Source organism: Podarcis melisellensis (assembly GCF_964234715.1).
Source record: "Podarcis melisellensis genome assembly, chromosome: 6".
In the NCBI taxonomy this organism is placed as follows: Eukaryota; Metazoa; Chordata; class Lepidosauria; order Squamata; family Lacertidae; genus Podarcis; species Podarcis melisellensis.
Genome location: NC_138538.1, coordinates 64,121,369 through 64,134,331, shown reverse-complemented (window position 1 = coordinate 64,134,331; position 12,963 = coordinate 64,121,369). Strand labels below are relative to the sequence as shown.

Below are 12,963 nucleotides of genomic sequence, written 5' to 3'. Positions count from 1 at the left end.
AAGGAAGCCTGTAGAAATCATATCCTCAGAATACAAGAAACAAAACCAAAGTTTCCTTGAAAACAATACCTTTTGGTTTTATTTCAGTAAATGTCTATAATGAAATCAAATAACCCAAGCAGGTTGAGGGCTGTTCTAATGATGATCACCTGCACTCCCACTGAGTTAATAAATCAGGATGAATTAATTACTTCCAAAATTATCTCAAGCATGACAGACAGTTGATGTCTTTCAAATTAGGTATTAATTATTACAATGAAACTCATGGAAAAAATAAAAAATAAACACCCGTAAGTGGCTTTAAGATCTGTGAAGACTAGGTAAGGTACTTACAGTCAGTGGGCTACCATATCTCCCCATTACAATGGTCAGAGCCAGCTCAGACTCTTCCAATAGCTTAGGATGGTTGACACTTACAAGAATCTGTAAAGTTGCTTGGCAGCAAACAGACTGCCTCCCCCTCCACACCTCTCCCCAAAACAATAAGGAGTTTGGGCATGCTTTAGGAAGCTTTAAAGGACAGCTGATGATTATAGATTATTACAGTGGTACCTCAGGTTAAGTACTTAATTCGTTCCGGAGGTCCGTTCTTAAGCTGAAACTGTTCTTTACCTGAAGCACCACTTTAGCTAATGGGGCCTCCTGCTGCTGCCGTACCACCGGAGCACGATTTCTGTTCTCATCCTGAAGCAAAGTTCTTAACCCGAGGTACTATTTCTGGGTTAGCGGAGTCTGTAACCTGAAGCGTATGTAACCTGAAGCATATGTAACCCGAGGTACCACTGTATATGATTTATAGAAAGTTGGGACTTTCCTTTGCTCTACAGTGAGGGTAGAGAACTGGGTCTGGCTGGCATGTCAAGTTCTTATCTTCCCCATCACCCCATGTGCCCATTTTGACAGGCTGCCCTCCTGTCAATCACAAATGGCAAATGGAAACCTGCCTGTCAACCACAATGGCATCAGCTGACCCATTTTTGCCTGCATGGTTTGAAACCAAACTTCCAGCCTCTCTGCTTCTCACCTTCTAACAGGTTAGCATTGACACTGCCATTCAAGGCTGAACTTGTTCTGGCCTGCCTCTATTCCCATATACATCTTTTCTCTCTCTTCTTTTTTAGTCACATACACTGAGAGATTGGGTAATGTACTATTAAATTACTTTCTGCCCCACTGGTAATTTCACTGAAGGAAGGGTGCTTCTCCTGCCTCAGGACTTCCCCATGAGCTTTCTTATTCAGAGGTCCTGGCTGTGAGAATTGACACTCCTAACAGCCAGATGCAGAGTCTCTCATTTTGGAACTATTGCTTCAAGAAGGCATCCTCAGAAGTGAAATGTGCTCATTGCTTGAAGCCAGTGTCATGGTCCTCATTTTCCCTTAAGGTGAAGCTTTGCATTGTGGATGGCAAATTGTGACTGTTATTTTTCTGGACATTTACAGAATGTGCAGTTTCATTTCAGCTTCAAATCTGATTAATCCACTACCCAGTTGTTTGAAAATGGACTAGACAGATGCTCTGAAGAGGCAATATGGGTTCAGTTCTGAAAATACTTCAATCTTCAGTTCAGCGATCTCATTTCAGCCATTCGCAATTGTAGAGCAGGTGCCTTCCTGCATTTATTTTGGAACAATATGAAGAGCAATATATCGAGAGGCAAAAGAAAGAAAGAACTGTACCTGTTCAAGTCACGATGTATAATTGGTTGGGTGAGATTGTGAAGGTACTCCATACCTTTGGCAACATCTACTGCGATGATTAATTTTGACTGCAAGTCAAGATTCCTGCGAGGCAAGGGTAAAAAAATAATAATATCGTAGCATTAGTCAAATTAGAGAGAGGTGAGAAGAATTTTCCAAACTTCCTGATTATTTACATAATCCTGATTGTTGAAATCAAGTTCTCTCAAAGTAGTTTAAATTAAGAACTTATCTCAAGATGTAATTTGGAAATTGCTGAATTAAAACTTGATTAGTCATTAATTGGCCTGCTGTTTCCCACTTCCTCTACTTCTGAAGAGAAGGTCTTTCACTTAGAGAAAGAGGGAGTAGATCTGACCTTGGTCTACACAGTATGCACTGGGGTAACTCCCTATGCCCTCATTGATAGGATTATGTCTCTGTTTGTTTATTTAAGGTATGTACTGTACTGTGGTTCATAAACAATAAAAATAAATACCAGAGCAGGGTGCACAATATAACACTGAAAAACAATTTTTAAAAAACCACCAAGGAGACAACTACAATTAAGACCCAACATATAAACCAACCTATCAAAAACCCAGTACAGCAGCAAAAAGAAACTAAGCACACAACCATATGACTGAGGAAAACCAACCAGCCACTTTGGCTAAAGATCTTGCTGAGACACTAAAGCCAGGGAAAACAGGCATTGGAGGAACATATGCCTTACTAATCTTTGTGGAAGCATAAATTGGCAGATTTGCTGCTAATAAAACCGAGAGGGGCAATACTGTGAAGCATGCCCGTCCCCTATGCACCAGAGGCAAGATTTAATGAGCTCTGCCAGCAGAAGCCTTCCACTAGTACAATGGGGCTTTTATCCCATCTCTTCCTCCACACACACCCCAAACTGGTGTGGGGGGGGGGAGAGGGTGTCAGAAGAACTCCCAGATCAGCACACAGGGGAAGGAGAGAGCAAAAATGCTTGTGCTCTTCTTAGTGCTATGTTAGTGCTTCTTAGTGCTATGTTGAATTCCCCCCTGAGTTGCCAAATCCTCTTCCTGTATGTTCACCCTTATAATCCAAACCATAAGTATAAAGGAAGAGGAAAAAATCAAAGGTGTCTGCATAATCAATAGACCCGTGCATGCCATGGTCTACATGAAAAGGTTGGTGTTTTTGGTTTTGGTTTTGAGAGGGCAAAATGCATCAGCTTAGGTTCTCTCACTGAACATTCTCTTAAGGCGCCCCTTGAACCTGGCATTTGACAGCTGAGTTGTACAGGCAACTCCTTGTTTACATGGAGGGTTGCATTCTGGGTCACTGTGTGTGTCAGTGGTCATGCGAAAGCTCAAATAATAAAAAAAGAAATGGTACATTGCTGTTGAAATCTGGAGAACTGAATAGAAGTTGTGAAAGATGAGGAATTGAAAGAAATGGAAACTGACCAATGTAAACCAGTTTTACCTTTTTTGTTCGTGCAGCAGGGAGAAGAGGGATCCTCCAGATATGTATTGTGTAACTATTGCAAACTGGCTTGGATCATCCAGGCAAGCACCAACAAACTGGATGACACAGGGGTGATTGAGTCGGCACAGGATGGAAACTTCTCGACAAAACATGTCAACGTCTGATTTGGAGCAGTAGGTGTTGGCTCGGTATCTGGTTAGCAGCATCAGAAAATATACATATATATATATAGATTAAAAGAATGCCATTTAAAAAACATTCTTAACTAAGTAAAGTAACCAAGTAAAACTCCACTAAAGCTTACCGTTTGATTGCCACTATTTTATTTCTGCATCTTCCCTTATATACTTTTCCAAACGATCCTACAAGGAATGGGATTAAATAAGAACACAGCAACATGGGGGGGGGGCAGAATTCATTCTCTAAAATGGAACCTTATTTTCTACTTCCTTTTACCTGAACCAATAATTTCATGGAACTCGATTTCTGAGAGCTGGAGGTGAAAATGGGATGGCAAACCAGCGCGGAGAAGAAGAACATCTGCTTTTTCTGCCAAAGGAAAACAGTCCATTTGTAAAAATGCAGTGAATATATATTTTAAGTGCCGAATTTAACAAAAAATAAAAATAAGCAACACATCGATAGCATAGTTTCCCACTATGAATGGCTTGACTGGTATTTCGGTTCCTTTTTGTTTCAATATCCTACAATAAGCCCCCAATAATAAATACAGATTTGCAACATTTTGACTGCCTTAGAGCTTTTTTTTGGCTTTAGAAGCTTATCACTAAAGAACACTGTTCCATATGCATATTCTATCTGGATCATGTAATGGTTGCAGAAAATCCTTTATACAAGGAATTAGTTCCTTCTCCTGTCTCTCTGTCTCTCTAACAGTAGCTAGCGAGGCTGTGTTTTTACTGCCATTCCAATACACTGTTCAATGACTCTGCGAATTGGATTTGATACACAACTGAATTTTCAGACTAACTTGTTGATCCACTTGCTTCGCTGTAACAGGTTTATCAAAACATTTCTCAACAGAACATTTGAATATGCCTTTTGATTACATGAGTAGGATATAAACTTTTTGATGCACCCAAAGCTGATAATGCGGGAAGGAAATTCTAAAGGTAGTGTGTCAAAAGAACCATCAAGAAGCAACTGACTTATGCCTCAAACATATGATTAATTTTTTGTAAAAGATTTTATTTCAAATGCAGGTAGCGAAATCTGATAGTGCTCACATTTATATTCTTATCATCACTTTTAATGTTTAGTAAGAAAAAACAAAACAAGCTATCCTTGCAGTACCTTAGATGCCATTTCTTAGAACATCACAATTCAATTTGTGTAGGACATATGAAATACTACAATAATTTTAATTACAGAAATATATTTCTGACTGGTGTAAAAAGAGCCAGTTCCACAATTATGACACTTACCAAATCAAACTAAGGCTGCAATCCTATGTACACTTATCTTTGAAGCAAGCCCATTAAACACAGTAGGACTTACCATCTGAGTAGGCTTCCATAAGACTGGACAGCCTTGACAATTATCCAGCAGCTGTTTTAAGTGACAGTTCCCAACTCACACATACTGAAATTTCTAAACAAAAGACCCTAGTAAAGTCAAAGTTTAATATACCCCCCCTTTTGGACAAAAGATGCCAAGCAAGGTCTTTTAACATGAAGGTAAGAATTGCTACTGGCTTTGACCACTCTACATGCCCACTTGCACTGTTCCAAATGCTGATGTGCCTTGTTTATACTTCCCTGTCTATTGTTGAGACTAGGTCAGGACCTAAACCAAAGATGGATCTAGGGAGCACAACTGGGTGTGGAACTTCTGGGGCCCCTGCAGTGGGCACCACAACTATAACATCTAATGGAAGGTGAGAGGTGGGGAGGGGCATCAGATTTCGACATCACACAGGGCACCACTGAGAAGCCAAAGTACGCCACTGCCTAAATCAGTGGTGGCCACACTTGGCCCTCCAGCTGTTTGGGGACTGCAATTCCCATCATCCCTGACCACTGGTCCTGTTAGCTAGGGATGATGGGAGTTGTAGTCCAAAAACAGCTGGAGGGCCAACTTTGGCCACCACTGGCCTAAATGAAGGAGGGAAAGTGCAGCCACTTCTGAACATTGCCATGTGTGTATTGTTTGGAGTTGCCAGCTTTTACACCTGTGATGTAACAGTTTCCTGGCAGGCAGAAATCTGGCAGGTATAACTTTTCCAGGTATGGAGATGAAGTGATAGAAACAGCATTGCCTGTCATTTTTTTCCCATGTCAGGCCAGCTATCAAAAGTATGGGAGGCAAAATGAGTGGAGACACAGACACAGGTAAGATAGGCATGCCCAGCAGTTGTGCCACCAGCGGAATTGTTCTCATGGATGCCCAGAATAGACAAATCTAGGAAAACACCTTTGCTATAAAAGATTCAATTTGACATTAAAAATACCTTTCGTCATGCTTTTAATCTTCCCTAGAGGAGACGGAACTGACACATAGGATCCATCTGAAATAAAAAGAAAATGTAGGCTTACAGATTTTCAAAAATAATGTATCACTTAATATACTCTCTCTGTGTGTGAAGCACCTAAGAAGTCTCATTCTAGGTTATTATAAACCTGTCTTTTGAAAAGCAGGGCTGGTGTTGTAGGCGATATAGTTTTGATCTAGCTTTATTAACATGGGCATGGAAATTCCATGTTGTTCCATCAAGGCTAAGGAAATGTCATAGACTCATTCATACCTAAGCTTTAGACTGCATGAATATTTTCTAAGCTGGTTTAAATGTATACACTGGAATTATTATTATTATTAGTAGTAGTAGTAGTAGTACCCTGCCCATCTGGCTGGGCTTCCCCAGCCACTCTGGGCAGCTTCCAACAAAATATTAAAACACAGTAATGCATCAAATATTAAAAGCTTCTCTAAACAGGGCTGCCTTCAGATGTTTTCTAAAAGTCTGGTAATTGTTCTTCTCTTTGACATCTGGTGGGAGGGTGTTCCACAGGTCGGGTGCCACTACTGAGAAGGCCCTCTGCCTGGTTCCCTGTACCTTTGCTTCTCGCAGTGAGGGAACCTCCAGAAGGCCCCCGGTGCTGGACCTCAGTGTCCGGGTAGAACAATGGGGGTGGAGAAGTTAAAAAAGTAAGGGCTTACTGTATATTTCAGTCTGTACTTTGAAAATCTTGGAACTGTGGTCCATGGTGCAATAGCATGGACCTGAGAGACAGAAAGATTTTGTGGCATCCCCTCCTGTTTTGTGGTAGTGCTGGTTATTGTTTCAGCTCTGCTTTTAACAGAAGTTCTCAATAATATTTTAGAACTGTATTGTGGGATTGCATGTACCCTGCCCTGGGACACTGTAATGAAGGGCAGAATATGAATTAAAATAATAAACAAACAAACATGCGGGGATTCAGCCATCAATGGAATGAAAAATCTTGGATATGGATGGACCATTTCCATTCTAGGAGAGAAGGGATGTAGTATTCAAAGAGATTTGGGAGATGCAGGGGAGCAAGATTCATAGCTCTTCTTTTAGATATACACAATATTAAACAAGGGAAAGGAGCATTTTAAGACTTTTTGTGGTGGCTATTTTTAAAATCAGAATAACCAGAGATAAAGCCTGAGGGGGAAATCACATGTGATTGGAAGCACAGGCAGAAGGGAAGTCCATCCACTCTCCTCAAATTACTTGGCTATCTTGGAAATCAGTAAAAATAAAAATAAAAATAAAATGTCCACTGATTTCTCCAGAACTAGGCTGTCATCCAATTCTGTGACTATTATACATTAACTTTGCAAAATCCATCTTCTGCCTTCAGTAAAACAGTGGGGTTTCTTTTTGCTTATACTAGGGTGTTTCCTGAGCACAAGCTGAATAGTTGGTCAGAAAATAATTATTAATCCTTGGAATTATGAACTAAAGGCATTTGACCCAGGGGTGGGAAGAAGTGAAGTTTTCGGATGAATATATGCATTTATTTTTATTTGAGGTATAAATATTGATTTCAATACAGCTAACTTCAAATAAAAGTTTTAGGACGGGAGTCATAATGCACAAGTAATCAAAGTGGCATCAAAGGAAAGCAAACAACACAAAGAGAATGCTTGAACAACAAATCAAACATGTAGGAAGGGATCTTTCTTTCTCACTTTATTGCATGCAACATGGAATGACAGCTTTTTTTAAGATAAAGAGGAATTCTAAAAAGAAATAAAAATGGAAAGCATATAAAAAAATGAAGACATGGGTCAATGCTATCAAATGTGCTATTCTGCCTAAACTATAACCTACAAGCCATTGCCATTATGAAATTATGAGTGGAAGGAAGGGCTCAGTATCAAACTGACTTTCTACATCCTTGACCCAAACAGAAGCACATGCAGATACCTGCTGGTTTAACCAAATATTTTGCAAATGTACAAAGAGGGGAGTGACTCTGCAATTAATAGTCTAGCTTTTGGGGCATCTTAGGTATAGGGGGTGATGCTTGTTTCTGGAAATCTTCTCTTTCCTTCTAATTTCAGCTCTCTGGGTGTCAGAAAGAACCATTATTCCTGGGCATGGCAGGAAGTAGACCATATCTAATTCCTTCAACCTCCAGCCCATAGCCTTCCGTAAAGTTTGCATCCCCTCCTGCTCTCTCTCTCTCTTGCCCTCTAACCTGGGGGTTTCTTCTAGCCTTCTCCTCTCTCCTCTCTACTGGCCAAACCTGCCTAAGGATCGATTTCACCCATCTCTCTCAGTCTTCTGCCCAACCTGCTTCCCAGTTTGGTCCCTAAGAGGCTGATTAGGTTCTATAGTGGGCAACTGCCTCTGCTATCTCTAGTCTGGCTCCAGGCTGTTAATTCTTTGTACTCTTATGGGGTTCTTCATGCAAACTAGTCTCTTGCCTATCTACTTCATTGAAAAGAAATCTATTAGATTGCATTCTTAGCAGTGCAAAATGAAAAAAAACCTTGTGAATACTATACCTCCACCAGGTTGGGAGTATTCGTTACAAGGGGATTCATCCTGAGGTCTTTTGTAGTGTTTCAGCAGTGTGACAATAGCATCATGTCCTGGAAGACACCATTTGAAATAATAAGCAAATAAAAACAAAAACCAATAAACATAACTGGATGAGTGTGTGCACCATGACAGTAATAACTTAGTCATAACAATTTAAACTCTAAAAAATACATACCCACCAACACAATATAATCTGTCCTCAGCTTTTGTCGGTATTCAATTTACTTTAATGTAAACAAATAAAAGAATAAAATATGAATCACAGCAATCTTGAAATGCTATCTTCTTGAAAAAAACAGACGATGCCAACTAACAATTCAAACCTGAAAACACTGATGTCTAATAAATGAAACATGATAATAGTTAAAATTATAATTACTATTTTATTCCCCCACTTCACCCTAAAGTCTCAGGGTAGGTTAAAGGATGCTGAATCTACATCCACCCATAAAAGCCTCTCTTCTAGCAAATGGCATCATATTATTATATGGATTTTATATTTATAGAAAATATAAAATATTTTATATTTATATATATATATATATATCATATTTCTATAGATGTACTATTGAAATTGCTCTCTGAAGTAGGGTTGTTTATGACTCCAGAATGGACCGAGGTTTAAGCAGGTTCATGCACATTTTAATGTAGAAACATACCCTGGCTCAGCAACAGATGAGCACAAAGGAAAGAGCTTCTGAGAATCGACAGTTTTCTAGTTGAGTTTGGAGGACAAAGAGAAGCAGAACATGAATCTGAGCTGTTGCCAGGGCAGATCTGTGAAATGTGTAACGCACGGTACAGCAAAGCAGAAACCACAGAGATATGCAGTTTCTTTGAAGAATTTCTGCAGGAAATCAAGGAGAGCTATCTATCTTTAAAGGAGGTTTATGCCACTTGCTGCCCATCACAGTAGAACCAGAGTTTGCTTCCACATAAAATCAATAGTAGTCCCTGACTTCCTAATGGACTTCATGGATAACTGCATTCTAATGATGTCTGCGATACCTTGTTCAGTGATAAGGGCTTGGGGGGAATTTAACCCTAAATCCTTGTCTCTACTTGAAGGCAGAAGATGCCTTTTCTGAACTAGGATATACAATGATGGATTTCTTATTTTATTGGAACGGAGGATGGTTTGAATTTAATTTGCCTGGAATTAAGGCTTTGGTTAGTATTTCTGAAAGCATAAATCCTATACTTGGAATGCCTCTCAGCTTCAGATGCTGACACATAAAGACAAGCTTTGTCCATGTGCCTGGACTTACGCTCTTGTGTGCTTTCCAAGCTGCAATGCTATGTTTGTAATATAAAAGTATCCCCCCCCCCCCGCCCCACAACTGCTGTACCTTTCTCATAGGCCCACATCAAGCAGGTCTGCTCATCTTTCTCACCACTAGACCTGCTGGGATCGCAGGCAACCAGATTCATATCAGCTCCATTGTCTAGTAAAAATTGGACGAGACGGATATGGCCATGATAGCAAGCAGAATGCAACCCTAGAAAATTAAAGGCGGGAAAGGGAGATTGGCTGTCATCCAAATTTCCACAACACTGTAAAAGCACTTGTAGAAGACCAACAAAACTCATCTATGGATTAGGAATATAGGGACGCTCCCCCAGCCCGCAAGCTCCAAGAGCGGCGGCAAGGCTGCGCAACCTTGCCTCCGCTCCTGGACCTGTTCTGGGGGCTGGGGTCTGGGGAAGCTCGGGCTTCCCCCGCCCCCGCCCCAGCCCCGCGGCTAAAAACATGGCTAAAGAGGAAGCCAAGACAGTCAGCCCTATGGTCCGGTGCGCCCTATGGAGTGAAAAATATGGTAATTTTTGCCGGTCTTTTTGTCTTCAAAAACTCCCTCAAACAGGGCTGCTTACAAAGCATGCTTTCTCTGCTCCTGATATAATAGGCTCTTGGCATCAGGTACCAACAGGTGTTGCATAAGTTCCAGATGCACCCTGGATGGTACAGTTCTATTTAGGGGAAGATGAGCATCTTCTGCTTTAGCAGTTCCATCAGAACCATGGGGGAAAGGTGCTAGAGAAGCCAACGGATGTCCTTTTGGGGTCTTGAACTAACATGAGAAATCACCCATAAGTTCCCACAATGGAAGTGGACTTGGAATAGCCATCTAGTGGCCCAATGGCAATTGTTTTGCTTGGTTTGTACAACGGCTTGTAAAAGGGGTAACATTTGCACTGCATGGGTGCTGGCAGAGCTGAGCAAAGAAGCTCCATTGCGCATGGCTTCTCCAAATGCCAACTCTACCTCTCTCACACAGACCTTCACAGTCTTACCTGTATGTCCATCTCTTCCTTGGTGGTTGAGACTCAACACATTTTGATCAAGGAGAAACTTGACTAGTTCTATGTTCTTGCCATAGGTACATGCACTACAATAGAAAAAAACCACCCTGTTTAAATAAAAAAGTCCCAGCTAATAAAACTGAATATAGGTAGTCAATAAATTATAAACATTGTAAATCGTATAAAAGCACCACAGAAAACTTTGTGTGTCTCAGGCCCCATCTACTCTTTTGTTTGCCCCATGATTCCAAGTCATGGGTCTGAGTTTTTCTTTTGTCCTGCCACTTTCTCCAGTGAAAACATGTTACAGAATCTGAAAAAAACGTCAATCTGCAGAAAACCCGAAGGTTTGTTCTGATCGAGTTGTAAACAGTGGGTTTTCCCAGGAAATGCAACAGGACTCTGGGACCCATGACTTGAAATAACAAATATGTAGGTGGGCCCTCAGAGAATGTTAGCCGCTTTGAGACTCCTTCAGGTAGTGATAAAGGGGGATATCAAATCCAAACTCTTCTCTTCTTCTTCTCTTCCTTCCAAGAGCCTTCGTGTGACAGGTTGTGGGACAGCTCAGTCAGTAGAGCACTAGACCAGGCATAGGCAAACTCGGCCCTCCAGCTGTTTTGGGACTACAATGCCCATCACCCCGACCACTGGTCCTGTTAGCTAGGGATCATGGGAGTTGTAGTCCCAAAATTACACCCTGCACTAGACTCTAAATCTTAAGGTTGTGGGTTTGAGCCCCACCTCAGGCAAGAAATTCCTGCATTGCAGGGGATTGGACCAGATTACCCTTGGGATTGGACCAGTTGACTCTTGGATAGTCCCTTCCAACTCTAACAATATAGTTTGTTAATATTGCTGTCTAACAGAGTAATCAAAACCTCAGCAGGGTGTAGTGGAGTATCATAGTCATTATTGCATCAGCAGCCCTGTTGCTCATCCTGGCTGGGGTTCTCCAGGTGAGGTGCAGTCAAATACCTCCTCACACCTACACTAGGTAAAGGTAAAGGGACCCCTGACCATTAGGTCCAGTCGTGGCCGACTCTGGGGTTGTGGCGCTCATCTCACTCTATAAGCCAAGGGAGCCGGTGTACAGCTTCTGGGTCATGTGGCCAGCATGACTAAACCACTTCTGCTGAACCAGACCAGCACACAGAAACACCGTTTACCTTCCCGCTGGAGCGGTACCTATTTATCTACTTGCACTTTGACGTGCTTTTGAACTGCTAGGTTGGCAGGAGCAGGGACCGAGCAATGGGAGCTCACCCCGTCACGGGGATTCGAACCGCCGACCTTCTGATCGGCAAGTCCTAGGCTCTGTGGTTTAACCCACAGCTACACTAGCCTGGAACAATCTAGTAGATCATGGGCCAGCTTAATGCCTATCCTTGAGCAACCCATTTGGGGGCTTTCCTTAGGTCACCAATGCACTTTTGGTGGGCAGAACAGAGAGCTCTACACTTCTGGGTCTCCATTCACCCCACTCAACCTCCTCCAGTACAGAAGATCAAAAATCTGGAGGCAAACACTCCTCCAAGACCTACCTGGAAGTCAGCATAACACAGCAAAGATTTATGCATGTGCCCACTTGGAAACAGATCCAGTGGTACCTCAGGTTAAGTACTTAATTTGTTCTGGAGGTCCATTCTTAACCTGAAACTGTTCTTAACCTGAAGCACCACTTTAGCTAATGGGGCCTCCCGCTGCCGCTGTGCAATTTCTGTTCTCATCCTGAAGCAAAGCTCTTAACCCGAGGTAGTATTTCTGGGTTAGCGAAGTCTGTAACCTGAAGCGTCTGTAACCCAAGATACCACTGTAGTCTGTCTTGGAGCTGTTCACCTGAGCCTTGAGTGTATACACATTTTTTAAACTGTTCATGTTACAGTTTTGTTCTAGGGGTTGTCATTTCAAACAGTGAAAATCAGGACAGAAAAGTCCAGGGAAATCCTGGACGTATGGCAATGCTACTAGCTGTGTCAGATATTGTTAGATTAGGAGGACAAGAAGCTGGTTGAGACATAGGAGAAAGCCTTCTGTGCTGGCCATGACCTGAGTGAAAAAATTACCTTGGGAGGACTGTTTGATCACCCTTTTTCATTCTGTTTCATTACCTGTCCACAGAGCATTTGATCTGCCAGATTGGAGGGGTCTCTCTGCAGCTCTTTGTTTTGTAGAAAAGTCTTATACGCTGCACTTTTCTTGCTATTTATTTTGGGTGTTCATTGTTTGATTAATCCATGTTGGATTCTATTATTGTGTTTTTGAACATGAGCTCTGCAAATACTATGGAAGGGCTGAATATCAATATTTTTAAAATGGAGACATAAAGGTATTTCATATATACTACGTCTTGCCACCTTACTATTTTGCAGGGACTTTTGTAAGTTTCTAACTTTAAGCTCCTACGCAAGAAACAGACAATTATAATAAATATTTGATTTCACGACACACTGATATCCTTCTTATATTATG

The 12,963-nt window shown here is 41.5% G+C and overlaps 1 protein-coding gene across 1 annotated transcript in view; it reads right to left on the bottom strand.

Moving 5' to 3' along the window:
* Window positions 1-12,963, bottom strand: part of LOC309371715 (serine/threonine-protein kinase TNNI3K) — a 136,218-nt gene that overhangs the window by 85,862 nt on the left and 37,393 nt on the right. Inside the window, exons 11-18 of the mRNA XM_081914640.1 lie at window positions 10,483-10,577; window positions 9,540-9,689; window positions 8,154-8,240; window positions 5,623-5,679; window positions 3,609-3,701; window positions 3,457-3,514; window positions 3,150-3,344; window positions 1,680-1,784 (exon numbers count right to left, since the gene is read on the bottom strand). Of these exons, the coding sequence (XP_081770766.1) occupies window positions 1,680-1,784; window positions 3,150-3,344; window positions 3,457-3,514; window positions 3,609-3,701; window positions 5,623-5,679; window positions 8,154-8,240; window positions 9,540-9,689; window positions 10,483-10,577 (840 nt within the window). The remainder of the gene's footprint in view (window positions 1-1,679; window positions 1,785-3,149; window positions 3,345-3,456; window positions 3,515-3,608; window positions 3,702-5,622; window positions 5,680-8,153; window positions 8,241-9,539; window positions 9,690-10,482; window positions 10,578-12,963) is intronic.